The sequence below is a fragment of the Tenrec ecaudatus genome, chromosome 1 (assembly GCF_050624435.1).
Source record: "Tenrec ecaudatus isolate mTenEca1 chromosome 1, mTenEca1.hap1, whole genome shotgun sequence".
NCBI classification, from domain to species: domain Eukaryota; kingdom Metazoa; phylum Chordata; class Mammalia; order Afrosoricida; family Tenrecidae; genus Tenrec; species Tenrec ecaudatus.
The window spans coordinates 155790314-155813497 of NC_134530.1; the positions used below are offsets into that span (position 1 = coordinate 155790314).

General features: G+C 52.7%; 1 protein-coding gene across 1 annotated transcript in view; it reads left to right on the plus strand.

Moving 5' to 3' along the window:
* PHGDH (phosphoglycerate dehydrogenase) overlaps nucleotides 1–23184 on the plus strand; it is a 44136-nt gene that overhangs the window by 19393 nt on the left and 1559 nt on the right. The window contains exons 4-11 of the mRNA XM_075560111.1: nucleotides 2418–2472; nucleotides 2555–2653; nucleotides 11313–11445; nucleotides 11849–11997; nucleotides 14530–14682; nucleotides 16295–16427; nucleotides 17494–17624; nucleotides 20220–20457. Of these exons, the coding sequence (XP_075416226.1) occupies nucleotides 2418–2472; nucleotides 2555–2653; nucleotides 11313–11445; nucleotides 11849–11997; nucleotides 14530–14682; nucleotides 16295–16427; nucleotides 17494–17624; nucleotides 20220–20457 (1091 nt within the window). The remainder of the gene's footprint in view (nucleotides 1–2417; nucleotides 2473–2554; nucleotides 2654–11312; nucleotides 11446–11848; nucleotides 11998–14529; nucleotides 14683–16294; nucleotides 16428–17493; nucleotides 17625–20219; nucleotides 20458–23184) is intronic.

A 23184-nucleotide genomic window follows, 5' to 3' on the forward strand; every position in this document is an offset into this window, starting at 1 on the left:
TCTGGGGGAAATTGCCACAAGTGAAGAAATTAAATTGTATTCTGTAGCCGCGAAAAGACAACAAATGTTGGCTATTCCATCAGAACAATATCTGCCCGAGTCCAAAGAACACGACAAAGTCAACAACAGAAACAATATCACAGTTTAATAAAGCATTTTCTTTCCATAGATTTGCTAAATCACTACTGGATTGCCATGGTTTCTTTAAACAATGGAAGAAACTATCACCATTGTCTTTTACACAAGTATTGGAAACATTCTTGGTTTGTGATGCAAAGATTATTTTGAAAACATGTTGAAGTCTTCTGACTTCATGGAATCGAATGGGAGAGGCTGTTCATTGGTTTCTCGTTCACAGCAAAGGCTGACAACTTTCTCAGTCTTAGATTGTGCAAACATGAAACGCTGTAGACGTCCTACTCATGGATGTAAGAAATGGCACATACATATATTTCATTCACAAAGCCTATCGGAAACTTTCCTATGCCTGTAATACAAACAGTACTTTGGAAACATGGGAAATAAATTTTACCTCATGCACTTGAATGATAAATATTGTAAATGGTTGCCTTTTCCACATAATAATATTGGAAATATTTCCATCCTTAAAATGGAAAGTGTACTCTGGCAATGTATGAAAAACTCTTCAGTTTTTGTATAGAACAACTCTACATCTCACTATTTTAGTCAACACTTTGAGAAATGCATAAAATTATGTTTACTTCATGTATGTGAATGAGATAAGCTTTATATTTATTTCCCACTTCCTCTTGCTTCCATTCCTCCTCCTAACCCTCTTTACTTTATCCTTGGGTAAATGCTGCCCTTCTGACCTGGAATGGTTGGTTGATGGTTCTAGCACAGGAGTGAGCTCAGCTCCAGATCTGAAAGGTGTCTGAAGACCACAGTATTTGGGGTGGCAAAGTCTTCATCTGATCAGGAAGCCTGGTCTCTCAGGATTGCTTTTTGAAGAATCATTGGTGTCTGTCTATTCAGTAAGGAGGGTCTTTATTGGAAGGACGAGAAGCATCTTGTTTGTTGTAAGAAGGCATGTCCAGTCAAGTTCCCTAGCTTTTTCTACTTTCCGCAGGGGTAATGTCCTCTGGCTTCATGAGGGGGAAGGAGAATCCAACTCCCCATCTGCCCAAGGATGATTTCTTTGAGCCAGAAGTCAGACATGGCTCCACCCTCCAGCCTTCTTTACCTATTTTGATCGCAACTGCCCTCCACACACACTCTTTCTGCTGGGTTTACCCATTGCAATGACCTCACAGAGTTCACAGAAAGTATAATTCTCACAATTCTGGGGTTGATTAGGCAAGCTAACAGGTAACAAGTCAGGATCAGAAATGTTCAGGATACAATTCTGTTGTACTTTTGCTCAGTCATGCTGGCAGGCACATCTGTCTGGTCTTTGTGCTCTCGGTCCATGACCTCTGCCTGCTTCCCCCTTTAAGTACTGATAAATGCCCAAAGGACACACCACTCTACAAACCACCCTATTACCTGAAGGAACTTGGCTTTACTGATTCTGGGGGCCAGGAACCCTCCCACTGGCTCATGGTCTCCAGGCTCCGGCAGCTGCAACTTTTGCATGCAGAGATCTCAAATGTGCTCAGCTTGTGACGCTTCTTCCTTGATGACTATGAGATCCTCAGTTCTTGCTACTGAGATGTCTCACTTTAGGCCCAGTAGAATGGCCAGGCTGACCAGTCCTCGTGTTAAAAGTTTTACACACCCAATTTGCAGGATCTCACCCAGACATTTGTTTGGGGGTACAAAGACTGCATAGAAGAGCCATACCAACTAATTGAACTAGCCATAACTAATTAATTTACTCTTCCTGCTTGATATATAGTCAAGTTTTAACCATGATTTTTCTGAGGTCAAAATGCTTTTCCCTATACTTTTTTTCTTTTGACTTGTCTACACATGGAAATGTTTGCAGTACAATGGTCAGAGTCACTGGGAAATTAACAGAAGCCACTCAAATAGTGTCTGAACTTAATAGCAAAAATTGAGTCAGGGTTCCAACTGTAGGCTGCAGCCTTGAACAAATTAAATGCTTTTAAACTTTAGGCTCTGATTTGATTGCTTCTAATCCCCATTTTAAGCTCCCTGCCATCGAGTCAATTCTTATACAGCAACCCTACAAATCCCGAAGCACTGTATTGCTTAGACCCCCAAGTCATCCTTTTGGTGGCTGAGGTGGAACCAGGGTCTCTTTCCAGACGCCTTGGCTTGTAAGTCAGGTCTTTCTCTGCTTCACCTCTTTACCCACCCCTGGGATCCCAGAACTAGACTGCATTCGATGCGCGAGGGGTTGAGTGCCCATGGGTGTACAGGCTGAGGTACTTTCTCCTTCCAGGGCTGCCTGGGTCTTGGGAGGGCCCACTGAATGTGTGTCTTTCTTGCAGACAGATTCCCCAGGCGACAGCTTCCATGAAGAATGGCAAATGGGACCGGAAGAAGGTGAGCAGCCGTCCCGCCTCTCCCAGCCTGGGCCTACTGCCAAGATTCACTCCTGGTGCTGACTTTGCCTGTTTGATTGCAGTTCATGGGGATGGAGCTGAATGGAAAGACCCTGGGAATTCTTGGCCTTGGCAGAATAGGGAGAGAAGTAGCCACGCGGATGCAGTCCTTTGGGATGAAGGTAAGGGGAGTCCTTTAGGGCATTCTGGACTGGGAGAAGCTAAAGGCTGACCTTCCATCAAAGCTCGTGATGACACAAAGCCTAAAGGGAGGAAACAGGTGTACCTGTGTGCCTTTAGGGCTAGGATGCTGTGGGCGTGTGTGGTTAAGAAATATATGTCTTGGAACACAGAGATAATACTTTTTAAAAATTACTGAATGGTATTCTATTGAATGGATCACTTGCTTTCTATTTGGCCATTATGCCAATGATGGATGTTGACATTAAAAAGTATCTATTTAATTTGTGCTGTTGGCAGTGCAACAGGAAGCACTGCTCTGAGATATACACGGCAGGAGGGTCATCGATTCAACAAATTCTACCAGAGCACGTCAGTGACCTTGATCTTCAAGATTTCCCACCCTTCTCAACCTCCTCCTGTTCCTCCTCCATGAACATAAACCCGCTGCCTCCACCCCCGCCGCCCCTCCAGAGTCCTTCTATTCTTTCTAGTTGCGGTTGCCAATCTAGTCCCATGGAGGTACATTTAAAGAGCGTAATGCTCAAGGCACGTGTTCTTGACTCCTTAAACTCTACCAAGACTTCAACTTTTTCTACTGGAGACCCTTTACGCCCCAAATTGGCAGCATGGACAAATGCTGCCAGGACCTCCGCAGGCTGAGTACGCCTTTGATCTTGACTTCATTTTTGGTCACTGTGAGTTCAGAGTCCTTTTACTGTTGCCAAGTTTTCCACGACCCCCACACTCATTTACACAAACCCCAATGGGGTCTCGACCCACAGTTTAAGAAGCTTTGATGCTACTGCACTGTTTGGTTTAGAGAAGACTTCCGGGGCCATTGTTGGTTTAAGGCTTAAAGATTATCTCGGGACAATAGTTTCAGGAGTCCAGCCAGTCTCCATGGCTCCAGAAAGTCTGGAGTCTACGAGAAGTTGGAATTCTGTCCGGATTCTTCTATAGAATGTGATCAAAAGCGTCGTTAACTGAGTACCACCCAGTCCGTCTGATCTTGAGACTAGGAGAGCAGTTGTCCATGGCGGCGATCAGCCTCACTTTCTGTGTTCTCCTATTCTTGACTGGTTTTCTCCCCCATGTGATTGGATTGTTTGTATGTTTGGACTTTCTTACCAAATCTTTGGTGAGGTTTATTATGATATGGCCAAAGTGCTCCTTAGAGGCAAGCAGGGTAAGATTTCAGCTAATATTCTTTGGACATAGGGTCAGGAGAGAGATCAGTCCCTGGAGAAGGACATCCTGCTTGCAGTGAAAAAGAAGGAGGCCTTCAAAGAAATGGACGTGCACAGTGGCTGACGCAATAGGAACAATTGTGAGGATGGCACAGGTCCAGGAGTGCATCCTTCTATTGTACACAGGGGTGTTATGAGTTGGGACTAATTTAATGGTGCCTAACAACAGCATTATGATTCCAAGGAGCGGAGGTGGCATGGTGGTCAAGCAGTAGGGTCAAACACATCAACCATTCCAGCTGTCTGCTTCCATAAAGATTTACACCCTGGGGAACTCTACGGAGCAGTTCAGCTGTGAGCTGGAACAGACAGGGTGACAGTGGGGTCATGAGGCCCTAGGGTTAGGACCAAGGATGTAAGCGTGGAGTTAGAAAGTTCAGGGATTTAGTCACTGGTGGAAGGATTACTATTCACTGCCATCGAGTCAATGCCCACTCATGGCAACTCTATAGGCAGGGTAGAACTGCCTCTGTGGGATTCCCAGACTGTAACTCTATGGGAGTAGAAAGGCTCATCTTTCTCCTTCTGAGCTGCCTGGTAGTTTTGAACTGCTGACCTTCCAGATAACAGCCCAACACATAACCACTACACCACCGGGGCTCTGGGTAGAAGGGTAGACCCGCCTTACTCTGGAGAAGGGGCGATTACACTGGAACGTTCGGGACTCTGCCTTGCCCATTCACAACAACAAGCAAGATGATGTACCATTTGTGGATGACAGGAAGCAGGGAGAGGTAGAGGTAGATGGAATGATGTCTCGCCCAAGTACGCCTTCTGCACCCTAATCTTCCAGTTGCTGTCTTAGGTTAATAAGACAAGGTTCATGTAGGGTGTGTGCTCAATTAATCTCTTTGGAAAGATAAAAGAGATCGAACAGGGTGGCAGCGGAGAGATGAGGGATGAAAGATGTTATGCACAGGGAGGTTACAATTGAGCAGACACTGTATCCTTCCCCCGGGGCTGGCAGGGAAAGCGTTCCTCTGGAATCGGGCATTCCTCTGGAGGCAGACTTATGTTCAGTCTTCTAGCTTCATCTGCATGTGAATTTGAAAGACCCAAGAAGAAGAATCTATGCATTTATTTGAACGGTGGTCCAAGGGAAGAATGCTGAAACTATCTGACAGAAGAATAGACGGACCTATGTCAGGAGTACATACAGCTCCTTAGCATGGAGGTTGGTGGGGCTTTGTCTCACTTTTACTTTTGGACTTGCTGCCTGTCCGGAGAGACAGTCTGTGCGAAAGGACACCAGGCTCGGTAACGCAGAGGGCCAGTGGGAAACAGGAAGGCCTTCGACAAGCTGAATGGACACAGGTGCTGCAGTAACTCACTCAAACACAACAACAGTTGTGAGGGTGTCACAAGAACGTAGGGTCGCCATGAGTTGGAGCCAGTGGGATGGCACCTAACAACAGCAGCAAACTGAGAAAATTGAATTTCTGCCGCAGCACTGGGTAACTAACCCACTAGCTAAGCCTGGATCAGGCCCTAAACGCCCAAAGGAAACGGGAATGACTAGTTACCTTAACAGACCATTTATAGGGTGACCTTTCACCACCCCCATGTGGATGCAAAATCTAGACACAAAGGCCTTTAGGAAATACCTCTAGGGTCTTAGCTGACCAGAGCTCCATGGTTCCTCCAGTGGTGTGCCTGGGGAAGACTTGGCAGCTTTAAAAGAAGTCCAGGTTCCAGAGGGAGGGAGCTCTGGACTGGTCAGGCAGGCTTTCTCTGCAGGTACTATGAGCTTTGAAGGGCCCCGTGCTCTGTGAACCTGTGGAGGTACTAGAGACAAGAAGAGATGGCCGGGAGGCCTGTCTGTGCATCCTAAGGGGAAGCTGAAGGTGTTGGGGTTGTTGAGCCCCATCAACATTGGGGAGTCAGCCTATTGAAGAGTCATGCAGCCTTCTCAGCGTCTGGCTTCCTATGTAAAGCTGAGGGGGAATCGATGGGTCTGAGTTACGCAGACGAGTTGTTCACAAATAGAATGGGTGGTCGGTCTAGAGAGCAAGCAAGTTCGCCATCACAGCAGATACGCATGCAAGACTGGATGACCACCGGGTGGGCATTGACAGTGCCGTGGAAGCAGGGGCCTTTAAAAGTGTAAAGCCCTGGCATCTTTGAGCATCCACTTTTCATGGGTGACTTGGTCTTTGTGAAATTGTGAGTTCCTGGTGCAGCCATAGGAAAGAGCTGAGAGGACTGAAGACCAGGGTGTTATAGGGAGAACAGGTGGGGGTGGGGCAGCCTCTCAGGAGCCCTGTTGCCTGAATGAGGACAAAGGCATGGTTTCTTGAGTGGTTCCGTTTGGGAGGGCCCAGGCATGGATGCGAAGATTTCCTTTTATCACGTCCTTTCTTTCCCTGGAGCCTGGGATCTCAACCCAGACTGACCTGTCACCCAGACTGCTAATCAATGGCTGTTGACCATTGACTGGCACCTGACCCCTCTGCAGAGTATGACCCCGTCAGAGCTGTGTTTAGATTCAGGCACGCCACCTTGATTCCCTTGCTTGCTTCATGGGTTCTGGTCACTCAGGGAAGGGAAAGGGCTCCAGTTAGCTCTTCCGGGACTTAGCCCGCACCACCTGGCTGCAGGCGTGATGGGTACTTGGGACTAGAAGTCTGTGTCAGTCCACCTCTCCCGACAGTCCATCGGACACAGGGACAGGTGGGAACTAGGCATGCCACCTCATCCTGGCAGCAGGCAGAATGGGGGTTTTCTGAAACACAGAGTCCCTATGCTGTAGAATGCGTCTTCAACGTGTACCCTTTGCTGCTAATGAGTAACTGGCTAGAGCGCTGAAGACACAACCTGAACATTCACGCTGGTTTAGCCCCAGGACATGTAGGCAGACCCAAGCCTGTCAGGAGCTGAGCCTTATACTTTCTTATCAGTGCTTTCCCCGAGGGGCCAAACCACATGCCTGCCCTTCCAGTCAGAGGATGAGCTGGACATTCGCTCAGAGGGGTGGACATTGAACCCAGAGCCACCCAGTTGCTTCCTCTTCCTTCAGAGATGGGGCTGGTGCTCCGTGAGGGCCGGTGTGCTGACAACAGTCCTGTGGGCCATTGTTGCTCTGATTTTACAGAAAAGGAAACTGAGGCTCGGAAGGTCAGACGATATGCTCAAGAGAGGAAGTGGTAGCGTCTAGAGCCGGGGTCTTCAGACTTGCAGTCTGCTGCTCTTTGCCCAGTACCCACACTGCTGTCTTCCATTAATGACTGCAAGGTAAACAGGTCCTGGAGCCAGATGGGCTTCTACTCCCATAAAGAGTCACAGTCTCAGAAACTCACAGGGGCCGTTCCTTCTACCCTGTCAGACAGCATCGCTATGAGTCGGCCTAGGCTCGATGGCAGTGAGGTAGGTTTTCTCTGTTTTGCTTAGCCCCCTCTACATCTCGGGCCCGGCGGCAGTGGGCCTCCAACTCTCTCCAGAGCCACTGGTTCTGGAAGGGTGCTTTAGGGAAAAAGGTGGGGGTGGGGAGAGGGCCAACGGGGACCGCAAAGGGTGGGGTACTGGTCCTTCAACTTCACAGCTTGAAGTGTAGCCTTCTCATGTGGGGTGGGTTTCAGCATGCTCTGCTGCCCTCGGTAGGTGGGCGGCTCAAGCCTGTATGCTCAGAGGCCCCCTGCAAGAAAGACCTGGCAATAATCCACTTCCAGAAACCCAGCCACTGAACGCTCCCTGGAGCACAGGGCTACTCTGACACGGGTGATTAGAATCGACTCAGTGGCAACAGGTTTTTGTTTTGTTTTGCATTTGGTTTCTATGCAAGATTTAACTGAGCGTGGGGGGTGGTCAGGGACACAGGGAACAAGAGCTCAGTCTCTAAAACCAAAACACGTTGGCTCTAGGCCAGAGAGAAGCTAGGGTTTTCCTTGAAGCTCCTGGCTCTGCTCTGCTTCCACTGCCCAGACAGCAGTGCTTCCGAGCAGGCCTGCCGGGCCTCCCCTGGCCCCGGCTAGGAGAGCTCCCTACAGGGCACCCCAGAGAACCAAGGATTTCTCAGCTGCACCAGCGCCCGGGGTCTATCCTGGGGCTGGGATGGGGGGGGCATCCCTGGGGTGTCCCTCCGTAGCTCCGCTGTAGCAAGGGTCTCTGGCTGATGTGTCCAGAGACGTGCTCCAACAGCTAGGGATCCCAGGACATCAGGACCCTGCGCAGGCCCACATTTCTTGGGTCCAGGATGACCCTTGTGACGGGTCTCCTAGCATGGTCCCCTTCCTGGTGGAGAATATTCTATGTAGGCGGTTCCTGCCGCATGAAACGTTTCAATAGTGTTGCTGAATAAGACGCTGTAACTTTGAGACTTAGTGCGTCTATGCTGGCCTGGCATCCAGAACACCGAACAGACTCAAATCAGTTCCCCCTACCCCCCACCAGGGCGGGCTGATTCCGCTCTGGCCCGCGCTGGCTGTCGCCAGGGCACAATGAGAGCAAGGGGGAGCTCGCCAAAGCCTTTCCCTGTGGTGGTCTGTGGAGGAAGGAGACGCCGTGTCTGGAGGAAAGAGGGTGAGCTCATCCCGGTTGGCCATCTCCTCTTATGCCCCATCCTTTCCCTGAACCCGAGGGAAGCCCTCATTGGCAGGGGTGCGGGGGTGGGGGCCCGGCACATAGTGCAGACCCTGCCTCCTGCCAGGCTCCGGCTGTTCCTTGGCTCCTGAGAGCCAGGCAGGCGAGAGAGTTCTGTGAACTGGGTCAGCTGACCTGGCTCTGTGATCCTTGCTGGTCCCACTCCACATGCAAAAAAAGTCCATCTGGCTTAGCGATGAATGGACCCATTGTCCTAGCCATTCTCAGAGCCGCCAGACAAAGAAGACTTGTAGCAACAAGGGCCGAGATGCTATCTCCTCCCCTGGACATTTCATCCTCCCCAAGAGAAGGGAGGAGGGCAGTTTTTGTTCAAGGACCCAGGTTTGGGGGCCAGGGACGCTGGTTCCACCTTGATGCTGTTGGCAGTGATGGTGCCAGGAAGCAGATCTAAGGCTCCTGCATCACAGCTGATGACATTGGGTCCTGCTGCCTGCCCTGCCTTCTTGAGGACATGAGTACCTCTGAGACTTAGTGTTCCCAAGTCTCTTCCCCCCGACTTCGTCAGTATTGAGGATGTGGGCAAAACTCACAGAGCTGAGAGGGCCTCAGGCTGACCAGGCAGAAAGTGGATAGGGCTTTGCAGTTCCTGGGGGGTCAGACCCTTTGGGCTTCCCTCTGCCCAGGTGTCTGTGTCGGTCGGGTGGCCCATCAGGCACTGCCCTCACTGTGCTGGAGGATGTAGGGCTGGAATCTAAGACTCTCAGATGCAGGAGAGGAGTGGTCCTCTCTCATCGCAGTCCATTCTCCTTTCACCATTCCAGGGACTGTGGTGCCCTCCCGCCTGACCGCCACGTGACAGAGGTCCCATGTGTGCACCTGCCCTTCTTGCCAGGCTTACAACCCCTGTTGAGAGCCTATACACATAGTGCAGGGACCACTAGCCCTGGTGCAGAATGGTTACAGGTTGGCTGCAATGTCAGTGGCTTGAAATCACCTTTTGCTCTGCAGGAGAAAGGTGGGGTTTTCTACTCCTGTTAAGAGTTACAGTTTTAGAACCTTACAGGGCAGGTCTACCCTATCTCATTGGGTTGCTCTGGGTCAGCAACACCTTGATGGCAGTGAGATACATCGAGTGCCGGCCCTGGCGCCAGAACACCTGGTTTGTATCCCAGATCTACCATCTACCCAGGTGGTAATGTGGTTTAAGCATTGAACTGCTCGCCCAAAGCTTGGCAGTTCAAACTCACCATGTAAGCAAAACAGGAGGTTCATGTCCGAAACCCTCACTATGAGCCAACACTGACTTGATGGCTGTGGGTTTTCTATCATTTACTAACTTTGTGACCTTGGATACATGATGTAACTTCCCGTGCCTCAGTTTCCTCATCTGTAAAATGGGGAAGGAACCGTGTCTAACCACTAAATAATCAGTGTAGATAAAAACATCTGATTCACAGTAAATGCTATTGAAATATTTGCACTGTTTGGCTATGGCTACACACCCAATCAGGACTTTAACATATTGCATTGGGCGCATCTGCTGCACAAGATCTATTTAAAGTGTTAAAGACATCCCTGTGAGGACAGAGGTGTGCCGAACCCAAGCCACGTTATTTTCAATCACCGCCTATGTATGCAAAGACTGGGCTTTGAATAAGGTGGACCCAGGAAGAGTTGATGCATTTGAATTACAGTGCTGGCCAAGAACACTGAAAGTCCCACGGGCTGCTGGAAGAGTAAACCCATCTGTTTTGGGGGGAACTACAGTCCGAATTTGGGGAAGCTAGGGTGGTGATATTGTCTCATGTACTTTGGGCATGTTCTCAGGAGAGGCCAGTCCCTGGAAAAAGACATCGTGCTTGCAAAGTGGAGGGTCAGCAAAACAGGGAGACCCTCAGCTGGACTGGCACAGTGGCTGCAACCATGGCTTCAGACACAGCAGCAATCATGAGGCTGGTGCAGGACCAGGCAGTGTTACATGCTGTGTTTTAGGGTTGCTATGGTTGGCACCTAACAAAACAACAACAACACACACACACACACACACACCCTCTCCTCTTTCGTTGGAGCATTGTCTCGGCAGCATCTCTGTCCTATCACTAATCTACAGTTGGACAGTTTCATAAACTGGTGGAGTTTGCTGGAGTTTTCTGACTCCATTTCGCAGGATCCGATCTCTCTTCCTTCTCAGCAGCTTCAGGGAGTCCCTTTGCTTTGGGGACCCCTGTCTTCCCTGACCAGTCTAGACCAGGGTTCAACATGGTCCCTTCCCCATCTTCCCTGTCAGTATGTGCCATGTTCCACCTCTTGTCCCCACCAAGATCAGATCTGCCTTAGTCCCTTGTACTGTGGTGTGATCTTCGTCACCAAGCTAGGCCCTCCACGACTAGATGCCTTGTAAGCTTTTTATGAAAAGTAATGCTGGAAAACACTCCTAAAGGTCAACTAACAGACCTGGAACTATTTATAGGCTTTTCTTTTGTTGTCGTTGGGTTTGTTTTGTTTTGATTGTTTTGCTCTGTCTTGTTTTTGTGCTTATTATTGTCTCTGCATGTTTATCCAGATAAGATAGGGGGGATATACAATCCAGAGGAGAAAACAATGGTACTGATGGTCCCAGAGGGACACAGGAGAAGGGGAGCCAGGGGAAAGGAAAGAGGGTGTCAACAAACCCAGGCTAGCCACCTAAAGGTGTGGGGGGATGCAAATAAGAGCAACCCATTGGGCCGTTGTGGGAATTAAACCAGTGTTTGCAGCTAGGCTCAGCTTAGTGTTTGGATTATGGTAACTGCTCAACAGGTGGTAGCCCCCTCGCCCCCCCCCCCATGTGAATGATGGCAGCAATCATGACAAGCTCTCTCTGGCTTCTGCTCAGACTGTAGGGTACGACCCCATCATCTCTCCAGAGGTCTCGTCCTCCTTCGGAGTTCAGCAGCTGCCCCTGGACGAGATCTGGCCCCTCTGCGATTTCATCACGGTGCACACACCTCTCCTTCCCTCCACCACAGGTAGGTGTGCTCCTGCCTGTGGGTTGGCCACAGCTGCCACAGCAGGTCCTGGTTGGTGGCTAGCTGAGGAGACCTCGGTGATGCTCGGTTAGACGGGCTGTCTCAGAGGGAGGCATGCTGAGCTGGCTGGAAGTGGACAGGACATCCGGACGAGTTTGCTACAGCCTGTACGTCCTGTGAGCCCAGGAGTGATTCAGGGGATCCTGCCAGCCTTTCTGACTCCTGAACTCTTCGAGACAGGCATCCCTCGGACTTCTGGGATGTCTCCAGACAAAACTTTTAGCTCAGAGCCGGCCCAGATCCTGACTGGTCCTGGAGCATCTGAGGAGGGAGAGCTGAGACCCAGAGGGAAGGACGGGCATTCCAGGCACCTGCCAGCAGGGAAACTCCCTCTTTTTTCCAGGCTTGCTGAATGACAGCACTTTTGCCCAGTGCAAGAAGGGCGTGCGTGTGGTAAACTGCGCTCGAGGGGGGATTGTGGATGAAGGCGCCCTGCTCCGCGCCCTGCAGTCAGGCCAGTGTGGTGGGGCAGCGCTGGATGTGTTTACCGAGGTAAGTGCCTGGCAGCCCGTGGCGGAGGAGCACGGAGACCCCAGGGCAGAAGGAGCCCAGCCCAGCATGGTCCCATGCCAGGGGGGTCTCTGCTTACTCTTCTTGGGCCCATGATCCATGGGGGCAGCCGTGTGGACTCTTGAAAGCTTTCAATAAGACCGCATCTCCTCGGCTGCCATTTCCATAACTCGAGGGAAAGACCGAACCCAAAGCTGCGCCCACTGCCAGCACGTCCACTCTGACTGATGGTGACGCGGTGTGAGGTTTCTGAGGCTGGGAATCTCAGGGGGACCCAGCGTCTCGTCTTTCTCCCTAGGTGTTTTTGAACTGCCGGCCTTGCGCTTACCCGGCGGCACCACCAGGACCCCTTAGGGGAAGACAGGAGCTGGAGAGCAGTCTGAGCAATTGCTGACGTGTGTGTGTGTGTGTGTGTGTGTGTGTGTGTGTGTGTGTGTGTGTGTGTGTGTGTGGTGGGGAAGTGTCTGTGAAGCCAAGGCAGCAGGATGGGAAGGATTGAATGTGCTTATGGCTACAGGTCTCTCGTTGACGAAAATGGTCCAATGTGGGAACCATTGACAGACCCATTGCCAGCCTCTTCCCGGGACTGGGAAGGAAGCCCTCAGAAAACAGTGGTGGAAGGGACCCCTCACTCCCCAGACTGGGCTGCCGTCCCTGCGCCACTGACCGTCCCCACACGCCCCAACGAACAGGACAAGTGCATTTTCATGCTTTCTGCGCACACTGTTTGCCCCAGGTCCAGGGCGTCCCTCTCCGTCTGGGACACAGGGGAGGAAGCATGGCCTCTGGGCCAGGCAGAGGTCTGCTCACTCCAGTGCCTACTTGCTGGGTGTCCTGGGGCAGGTACTGGCCCCTCGGCTGTGCATTTTTGTCTTGTCCTTGTGGTCATTTTGCTGAAGTAGATTATAAGCTCCTTGATGGCAGAAGGCCAGTCTCTGTATTACCAACCTATCCGAACACCCTAATACTGCACCGAAAAGTGTTCTTTTGGGAATCTTGGGGCTTGGGTTCATTAGGCTGCAAGGTCAAAGTTCAGCAGGAGCCAACAGAGCTGGGGAGGGAGCCCAGAAAAGGTCAAGCTACTTTCCCAAAGGTGATACATTCTGCCCGGTGTGCAGAAGGGGCGTAAGGGACTCTCAGGTGGGAGGCGCCCCCTTGAGCCTGGGAGAGGAACCCAGGTGCAGGCAGGGGAAATGCAGAACACTGCCCACAAGAGGCGCCGCGCTGCGGGCGTGCAGAGGCCGAGCGTCGCAGGAGTCAACAGATAACACTATGAGGACCACCTTTGTGAAAGGAGCAGAAACCAGCGGCTGTGGAGCTGATGCAGACTCCTGGCAGCCCCACATGCCAGGGTGTAACTGCGTTCCGTAGGGTCTCCAGAGGAGCCCTGGTAACAGAGTGCTTATGCATCAGACTGCTAACCACAAGGTCTGAAGTTCAATACCACCATCCTCTCTGTGGGAGAAAGACCGGGCTTTCCACTCACATAAAAAGTTATCGTCTCAGGGGCAGTTCTACCCTGTCCTGTGGGGTCGCTGTGAGTCAGCATTGACTTGATTGACGTCGGTGAGGTTTTGGTTGTTTGTTTGGCATGAATAGATGCCCCGGCCTTTCTTCCCAGGAAACTGGTGAACCCACACCTCAGCTGTTTGATGGCCTAGCCCCCTAGGACACGGTCATTTGTACCACCCAGGGGCTCTAAGGGTGCATGACCTCACAACAGTGCCATGATGTAGATGCGAATCAACCCACTCTGGAGAGAGGGAAAGGGAGGCTTCAAGAGATCAATATTTGTCCAAAGGCATCTAGGTGCTGAGGTTTGACTCCGGGTCCCCGGTGGTGATGCTCACGCTGCTGTGCCAGAACCAGTGATCTGGGAATAAAGGCCCTCGGGGAGCATCCCTGGAGGGAGACCTCTGAGCCATAGGGGTTAGAGCCAGTGCAGATCTGAGGACACCCCTTCAGCTCCCACCCCGACCCTGGGGTCCGCAATCGGAGGAAAGGGGCAGGGTGTGGGGAAGGCAGAACCACAGAACCCTGGCACGCTCTCACCACCTGAAAGCTGGCTGGGCTGAGATTAAGGGTCCCGCTAATGCTTCCCCACCTCCTTTGGGCCCTCCCAGTGAAATGTGATCCACCAAGGCAGCTTGAGCCTCCCCTCATGGGGTGGCGTCCTGGTGGCATGGGGCTTCGAACTGCAAGGTCAGCAGTTCGAAGCCACCTGCAGCTCTGTGGGAGAAAACCAGGACTTTAAGCTACTCCTGTAACGAGTTAACAGCCCGGAAACCCACGGGGCTCTTCGACCCTGTGCCACGGGGTCTCTCTGAGTGCGCCTCGTGTGAACATTCATGCGGAGTCAGTGATTGAGTTGAGTGAACGGCCTGATAAACCCAAAGCAGATGGTCGCTCTCCCCCTGCCTTCTCCCTCTCCAACTTCCCTTCGCTCTGGGGCTGCCCGAGGGCAAGTGGCGGCCCAAGCACAGGCATCGACGGGCAGGGTGTCTTCCTGGACAGGAGCCACCCCGAGACCGAGCCTTGGTGGACCACGAGAACGTCATCAGCTGCCCCCACCTGGGTGCCAGCACCAAGGAAGCCCAGAGCCGCTGCGGGGAGGAAATCGCCATCCAGTTCGTGGACATGGTGAAGGGCAAGTCTCTAGCAGGGGTGGTAAGTATCCCCAGGCGGGGCTGGTGAGAGCCGGGGCTGAGGGAGGGCGGGTGGAGCAGCCGTGTGCCCCCGCCTGGCAGCGGCCTGGCCTGGCGGCAGAGGCGCCCAGCTTCACCGTGCTTCGGGGATCGCGGGCGCTTCCCAGGCCAGGCTCCCAGAGAAAGGGCCCTTTGTTCCTGCATGCCTTGGGAAGCCGCAGCGTTGCTGAGGTGACTGCCCATGCCGCCAGTGGGGGGGCCTGTGTGGAAAGCCCCTTCACACCGGGCAGAGCCTCCAGAGCCCCTCCCTCTTCGTGTCTTGCCTTTGAGCCCAGATGAAGGTCCCCCCGCCCCGCCCCCAACAAACTCTCCGCACCAGCCTTCTGCCTTGTTTTCTCCAAACCACGGCCTCATTGCCCCTCACATTTGCACAGTGTGGTGAGAGGGTGCAGTTAGTCGATTCGACATGCTGTGCCCCTATCATTCCTGACGCCGGTGCATCAGTCAGCACGCGCTGCCACGTCTGCAGCCGCATTCATCGCCACGAGCTCCAGCATTCACGCGATGCTTCCGCCTCCGTGGCGGCCCCTCACCTCGTCTCCCCCGGCCCTGGTCCGTGTACATTTGCCTGCTGCACACATTGCATGGGCGTGTCCGTGCCCCACATCTTGTCTTCTTTTTCTTCTGGCTTGACTAACGCTCCAACTCCTGCTCGGTCATTCCTCCTGGAGACTCTTCTGCAGTCCCAGGGGTGCCGCGTGCACTCAGTAGAGAGGCTGGAGCAGCTCGTGGTTTCGAACTGCTGACCTTGAGGTTAGCAGCCCAACTTGGAATGCACGACGCCACCAGGGGCCTTTTGGAGTGTGCAAGGAGGGGCTTTGAAAAGCTTGTGGGACGATTCTGTCATCTTTCATTTCTACTCTTGTATGAGCTTTTGAAGCCCCTCTTACACACACTGCCCACGGCAGCTTCAGGGCTGGGCTACCAACCAGAAGGTCGGGGGTTGAGAGCCAGCGGCCACTGCTGGAGAAAGTCGAGGCCGAGGCAAGGCAGTCTGCTTCCATAAAGATTCCCAGCCTTGGACACCCTGGGCAGTCTACTCTGTCCGATAGAGTCACTGTGAGTCTGAATCGGCACCAAGCCTGTGGGTTCGTGCCTTTCCTTCACTGGGTTCACCACTCACTCCACAGAGACTGAGAGTACAGCTGCCCCTGTGGGTTTTCCGGGAATAAATCTTAGCGGAGCTGAAAGCCTCACCACGGTCCATGCTCCGTGGCCTTTTACCTTGCCTCGCTCTAGTTTCTGTGAGGACAAACGCCAGGACGTAAAGCTTCCCTGTGGCCTGTGTCGTGCCTTTGCCCTCACCCGGAGTGTCCCCAAGGAGCTAAGGGGCGAGGGGAGAACTGGCTGGCCTCCAGCCACGTTGAGAGATCTTGGCCTTCTCTCTCTGCTTGATAAGGGCAAGCCATTGCCTGCCTGGTGACTGGGGAGCAGTTGCTACCCACCAGGCACCCCAGCAAGGGTGGCCCTTTGCCATCTGCTCTCCATGTGGCAGCAAGAGGCTGACTTAGGAGTTGGGCGGGCACACCCCGGCCTGCCTCTTCCTGCCCTCCGTCCTCCTCCCTTCTCTGCAGGTCAATGCCCAGGCCCTTACCAGTGCCTTCTCTCCACACACCAAGCCGTGGATTGGTCTGGCAGAAGCTCTGGGGACACTGATGCGAGCCTGGGCTGGTTCCCCCAAAGGGACCATCCAAGTGGTGACACAGGGTGAGTCCAGATATTGTCACCTGCACTGGAGGAGCTGGGGGCCCTGTCAAGGGAGGGAGATGAGCGGCAAGGACACTGCACCCAGCTGAGGGTGACAGACCGCAGAGCAGATCATAGATCCGGAGGTGACTTAGAGCCTGGTCAGGTGATTTCCCACATCCTGTTGGGGGCAGTAGGTTTAATGCCCACAAATTCTGTTTGTGCCGGGTTTTTGACATGTACATTGTTGGGGTCCAGGAGATCTCTCACACGAGGCAGACTTGCCTGCAGGAAGCAGAGGATCTGAGGAGGGAGGCCCCATGAAGCAACAGGATGTTAGCTTTGGGTTTGAACCTGCTGCTAACCTACCATGTGACTTCCCCTTCTCTTGTGATGTGAGAGGAGGGGAGGCTGTTGGGGGTGGGGGGTGGCTGGTGTGTTCTGTGACATATTGAGCAGTGTGTGCCCTTGGGAGTGTTTGCTCAGCCACAGAGTGGGTGGGGATGGGAACCCGGGGTGCCCTTTGTCCAAACTCCTCAAGGACACAGAGCAGGCTCTGGATGCCTCTGGAGGGGACCCAGCCCTGGGCAGATGTGGTTGAGAGGCCAGGGGGGTATGTCCTTCCCCTGTGACTGCTGGGCACTGATGTACTTTGGGTAGAGAAGAGGGTGGAGACACTAGTGCCCAGGCCCTGAAGATATTGAGACTAGGTCACAGAGGGATGTGAGAGGGTGACCCAGCAATCCCTTCTGTTTCCATTTCCTAAGGCCCACAAGACACCGGGTGGCAGGAAGGGGTGCAAGTAGGGAGTTCTCCCAGTGTGACCTCTAGGAAGGCGAATAGAGGGGCGGCACGAAGTGGGGTCTATCTGAGTCTTCCAGAGGCGTTTCTCAGGGCAGGGAGAGGTGGAGAGCATTCCAGGTTTCCCAGCTGGGACCCCAGGGTGCCCCTGCCCCAGCTGGCTCTGAGCCCCCGGGAGGAAAAGCGCAGTCTCTTGGGGCCGTGAATGAGTGAGATGGGGTCAGCAGCCTGCTGCCCATCCCGTGTTCCCAACAGGGTCTTAATGGTAGTTTCTCTTGGTTCCCAGGAACATCCCTGAAGAACGCCGGGAACTGCCTGAGCCCCGCCGTCATTGTGGGCCTCCTGAAAGAGGCCTCCAATCAGGCGGAGGTGAACTTGGTGAACGCTAAGCTGCTGGTGAAGGAAGCTGGACTTAATGTACGCCCCACCCCTGCCCCTTCCCGCCTTCACTATAGCCTTACCCCTCACCCCATGACCGTAGAGTCACTTCGGACTCATGGCCATCCCATAGGATAGAGTAAAACTGCCCCTGTGGGTTTACAAGACCTTAAACCTTTACGGGAGTGGACAGCCTCACCTTTCCTCCTTGGAGTCGCTGGTGGTTTCGAACTGCTAATCTTACGGTTAGCAGTCCGATGCGTGCCACATTGGTACCAGGGCTCTCTACAGTCCTACTCACCGAGTATATACCCTGGGTCTCTGAGAGGACGGTGTGCTGTCCACCTCTGAAGGTCACTGTGAAGACGGCATGAGTGTGACAGGCAACAGGATAGTAGTGTCCCCATTGCTTGGCGCGGTAGGGCTGTGGACAAAACAAAACCTCAGGCAGGTGGGTTTGAAGCACAAGGTTATTTCTCCCAGTCCAGAGGGACTAGAGCTCTAAATTCAGGGGGTGGCCCCACCAGGGAGGGCCATCCGTGTCCCTCTCAGCTTCTCGCAGCTGCCGGCAAACCCAGGTGTTCTGTCCCATATGCCTGTCTTCATTCGGCGTCTTTCCTGGCGTGCCTCTGAGCCGCTTCTATGACCCATGAGAGCCCTGGCGCGGAGTGTCCACTCCCTGGGTTGTGACCCGAAAGGTCAGCAGTTAATTCAAACCCAGCAGCTGCTCCTCGGGAGGAAGATGAGGCTGCCCACTCCTTTCGAGAGGGATACTCTCCGAAACTCTCAGGGCAGTTCTGCTCTGTCTTAGGCGGCTGCTATGAACTGCACTGGCTCATGCCAGTGAGCTGTGTTTTGTTTTTTTTAAATAGTCCTCGAGGTGATTATGTTGAGGACCCACCTTCTATCATTGGTATGACTTCATAAACCGCTCAAAAGAAAAATTCCTATTTCCACACAGTGTCATACCAGGGGGCTTCAAAAGTTTGCGGAAAAATAGAATGGATAGAGATAGAATTTTCCTACAAAACCTTCTGAAACCCCCTTTTATTTCCAGGTACAGGCGTCAGGGTGTCCATGCATGTATCTAGACACGCAATCCCATCCCTAACACTCCATCTTTCTGCAGAGGAGAACGGCAACCTGGCCAAGGCTCCAGGCAGCATCTGGCCTGCTGAGGACTCGGAGAGGGCCCCGAACCCCAGGCCCCTGCCCAGCCCCCAGTGTTCCTTCACCCTCGGTGCTCCACTTCCTGATGAGCTCGCCAACCTTGAGAGCAAGCAGAGTACCCCACGCATCCTCTCCTGCCCCTCGCTGCTTCCCTTGCCTCTTCACCTTTGACCCCTTTCGCAGATCAAAGTTTGAGTTGCTCAGCCTAGGGGAGCTAGCTGGCCGCACACGGGCAGTGGAAGCCCAGAGCCGTGTTTGGAATCCGCTGCCATCAAGTCGATTCCGACTCATGTCAGAACAGAACTGTGCACTCTAGAGTTTCCCATGGATGGGCTCAAGCCTCCAGATCTCTCGGTTTCCAGGCTAGAGAATGAGCCATGTGAATCACCCAGGAACTCCAAACAGAGGTTTCCTCCCCTATCTCCCAACTTCCTCCTTCCCCACTATAGGGTACCAGCCCCCACAATCGAACAGTTCCAAGAGGCGGGTGTGTAACTGAGGCGTAAAATTAAAGAGACTTCAGACAACATGAGGCATCCAATTGCTCACCTGCCGGACGGCCATGATCTCAGCAGCCGGGTCCACGCAGAGAGCAGGAGGAGGAGGAGGAGGGAGAGTGAATATAGTTCTGACCAAGGCTTTTATATCCTTAGGGGGCATGCAGGTCCCACTGATTACAGGTAACCACATACGGAGCAGGAAGGCGCTGTCCATGAGGCATATGCGTGACAGGAAGGGGACGAGCTAGTGGTGTGCATACAATCGGAAGGGGTGGCACTAAGGGTACACCTGTGACGAGATGGGCGGACCCTAGATTCAAGATGGCGGCCTAACCTTGGTCTTCCTTGAGTTGCCTCCACCTTGTCTCTGGGCTCTCCTTCAGTGAGATAATCTATTCTTATCAGCAGATAGTGGGGCCTACTTAGGGTGAGACAAACTATAGCACCTGACTGCTCTAGATGGTTGATGACCTCAGGCAGATAACCTCTAAGCAGTTGACATTGACCTCCAAGTATACTGTCATTTACCATGTGTTGCTTGCAGCGTCTTAGGTTTGACAGGTATTTTGGGGACAACCTGGGGAAAACCCTTCTGCATCCTACACCCCACCTCATTCCTCCTCCCTTCCAACTACCATCTGCCCAGCTGGGCCACTGACCCTGCACTGAAAAGCAGTAAGTCATAGTGGGAGAGGCCAGGCTGAGTCATCCATGGCCCGCTGCCTCCCTCTCTTCCACTGCCGCCTCTCGCAAATTTGCACCTGTAAGATCGCTGTGTCCCTCCTCCAGAGAGCCAGCGGCCATCCCAGGAAGCCAGTGCCCAAGGGCGCAAGCTTAGCTGTCTCCCCCGCTGCATCTGAACGTAGCATTGTGTCTCAGCTCGACCAGTGGCCTGTTTAGCCGAGGGGAGGGTGGACGTGATGCTGTGGGGATGAATCACGGCCTCCTTGCTTTCTCTTCACAGGTGACCACCTCCCACACCGCTGCCCCATCCGGGGAACAGGGCTGTGGGGAATGCCTCCTGACCGTGACCCTGGCAGGTGCCCCCTACCAAGCTGTGGGCTCCGTTCAAGGCACCACACCTGTGCTGCAGGCACTGAACGGAGCAGTCTTCAGACCAGAAGTGACTCTGCGCAGGGGCCTGCCTCTGCTCATGTTCCGTGCTCAGCCCTCCAACCCTGCCATGCTGCCTACCATGATTGGTGAGGAGGGAGGGGCCTATGGGGACTGCTGGCACCCTGGAGGAAGGGATGGGGTTTTCTGTCCCTGAGAATGGGCCCCACAGATGTTCTGCCTCTTCTCCACACCGCAGAGCAGCTCTGTCCGCATCCTGCTGTGGGTCTGTCACACCCATTTCCAGGCCAGTAAGAGCAATGGACTGCCTGCAGAGAAGGGAAGGGCCTTCCTTCTTCAAGGCTGCAGAGCGGTGTGAAGGTCGGGACCAGAGCTCCTGCTGACCTAGATGTGTTGACCGTGCCTGAGACCCAAGCTCCCAGGACCTTAGCCCTGACCATAGGACCTTCTCCTGACCACAGGTCCTGATGCCCAACCAGGCTGTAGCCGAGCCTGCCGGGGCAGCCCCTCCAGCAGCTGTGGGCATCTCGATCCTGCCGCTATGCTGAACTCTGGTCCCCGGGGGCCGGCTGGGAGCACATCCAGGTTTGGCAGAGGGCGTGTCAGGCTCAGAGGCCTGCACTTTGCCATCCTTGCCAAGGTGCCCAGCAGAACATCCCCCTGCTTTCCACTCTTACTCTGAGTCTAGCGAAAGCGGCGGTCGGCAAGTCAAAAGGGCTACAGCTGTCTGGACCTCTCCTCTGTGCCCGACAGCCAGGGTGCGCCCAGGCTCTGGGACAGCGGGGGGAAGCTGGCCAATTGCACTTGCTCCTTCCAGCGCCGATGGCTTGGATTCCGTGGCCGCCGTGGTTCTCCCTCGCTGCTTTGACGGTGCTGTTGCTTGCAGTGGAGTTGGTGCCAGTTGGCACGACCCCTTGTGTACAGAGTAGAACTCCTCCGGAGGCCTTTTCTCTGGGGGCTAATGTTACGAGCAGATCGGTTTTCCAGTCCACAATCTCTAGACATATTTGTTTGTGTCACCGATTGCAGTCCCCGCAATGCCACCTCATGTATTTATTCCACTTCCTCCCCTTGTTGCCTGTCTCCATTCCTCTTCCTTCCTAACCATTCTGAACTTGGTCCTTGGGCCCCTTTGCACGGGAATGGCTGATGGCTGTAAGGAGGGTGCCTCACTCACTAGTGCTGCTGTTCCCCCAATACACCTACCTCTCCACGGTTTGCCTGAAAATCAGGCCGCGGAAGGTCAGGTATTTTTCAGACTTGAAGTGTGACTGAACACCATTGTCTTTGGGTTTTTAACCGTCTCTACCTGATCAGTATGCCTCCTGGCTTTTTATGTAAATTTGAGTTTTGTTCCATGTTTTTTCTCTCACTCCACCCAGGACCTGCTAAGGCAGTCGGTGTCTTTCAGAGTATCGGAAGGGGTTCTCGGGCACTGTCTAGCTCTTCTTGTCTGAGAGTCATGGAGACTGAGTTTTGAGTGGACCCTTCACTCATCCCATTATTTTTTTTCATGGGCCTATGATTTTTTTCTTCCAATCTTCTTTCCTCCAGATAGGGAGAGACCAGCAGTTGCACCTTAGTAGCTGCTCATGAGCTTAAACAATAAGTAATTGAATAGTGAATGGGAAAAGGTGTACAGAGCTGTCCAGACAACACTTCAGACCACTTGTTTCATCTCACCCCCACCCCCAGTGTCCCATCCGGATCCCACTTCCTCCCTTTCCTAGCCCTTCTGACCTTTGTCTTTGAGTGAATCCTGCCCCTTTGACCTCAAATGGTTGATTATTCAAACCTCTGTGTTTTTGAAAGTTTGGTTTGGCTTTATATGAAGGGGTACCTCAACCCCCCAAACTCCGCTGGACATACACATCTTTTCCACTCAGTGAACATCGACCAACTCGCTTTGAGTTAGTGCACCCAGTGGTGTCACCTGGGAAGGTTCTCTCTGGTCACAGTGACTTTTTTCATAAAAGCAGTTTCCCTTGCGCCTCAATTTTGGTCATGGTCAGTTTTTAAGAGAACAGCGTGCTGACTGTGAAATTTTGTTTCCTGCTCAGGAAAAACACAGCAGGAACTGTTGTGATGTTGAACACAGCTTACTAGGATAAAGCTATGGGGAGAAAAAAAACTCAAGTGTAGGAGTGGTTTTTTCATTTAAAAAAAGACGAAATGTTGACCGATATATTGGACAGGGTTCTCGAGAAAGACAAACCAGATAGCTAGTAATTATTTATAAATATATTTATAAGGATAGATATATAATTCAAGAAATAAACCGTTAAATAATATACAGATAGATAATACAAGAAATTAACAGTTAAATTATAAAGCAGTGAGACACTAGCAGTCCTTCGAGTTTTTTGTTTTGTTTTGTTTTAAAAACATTTTATTAGGGGCTCATACAACTCTTATCACAATCCATACATATACATACATCAATTGTATAAAGCACATCTGTACATTCTTTGCCCTAATCATTTTCACTTAAGCCCTTTGCATCAGGTCCTCTTTTTTTCCCCTCCCTTCCCACAGTCCTTCGAGTTTTGAGAGCTGCTAGGAGCCAGTCCCCTTCTGTAGAGAGAGCTGGGCTATATATAGCCAGGCAGCAAACAGCAAGGCAGGTCCCCAACTGTCATCAACTGTCAGTCCCCAGCTCCAGAGATGAACATTCCAATCGTGTGGGCTTAAAGGGACCTCAACTTACAGCGACACAGCCCACAGGCTAGGCATCCCACAGGTAGTGTACCCCTTTAAACTGAGGCACAGAACAACCAAGGTGAGGCTCACCAAGCCATTTATCCCTCTGCCCTTCAGTTAATCCTACTTGTGTTTATCGGCCAGGCTGGCACAAT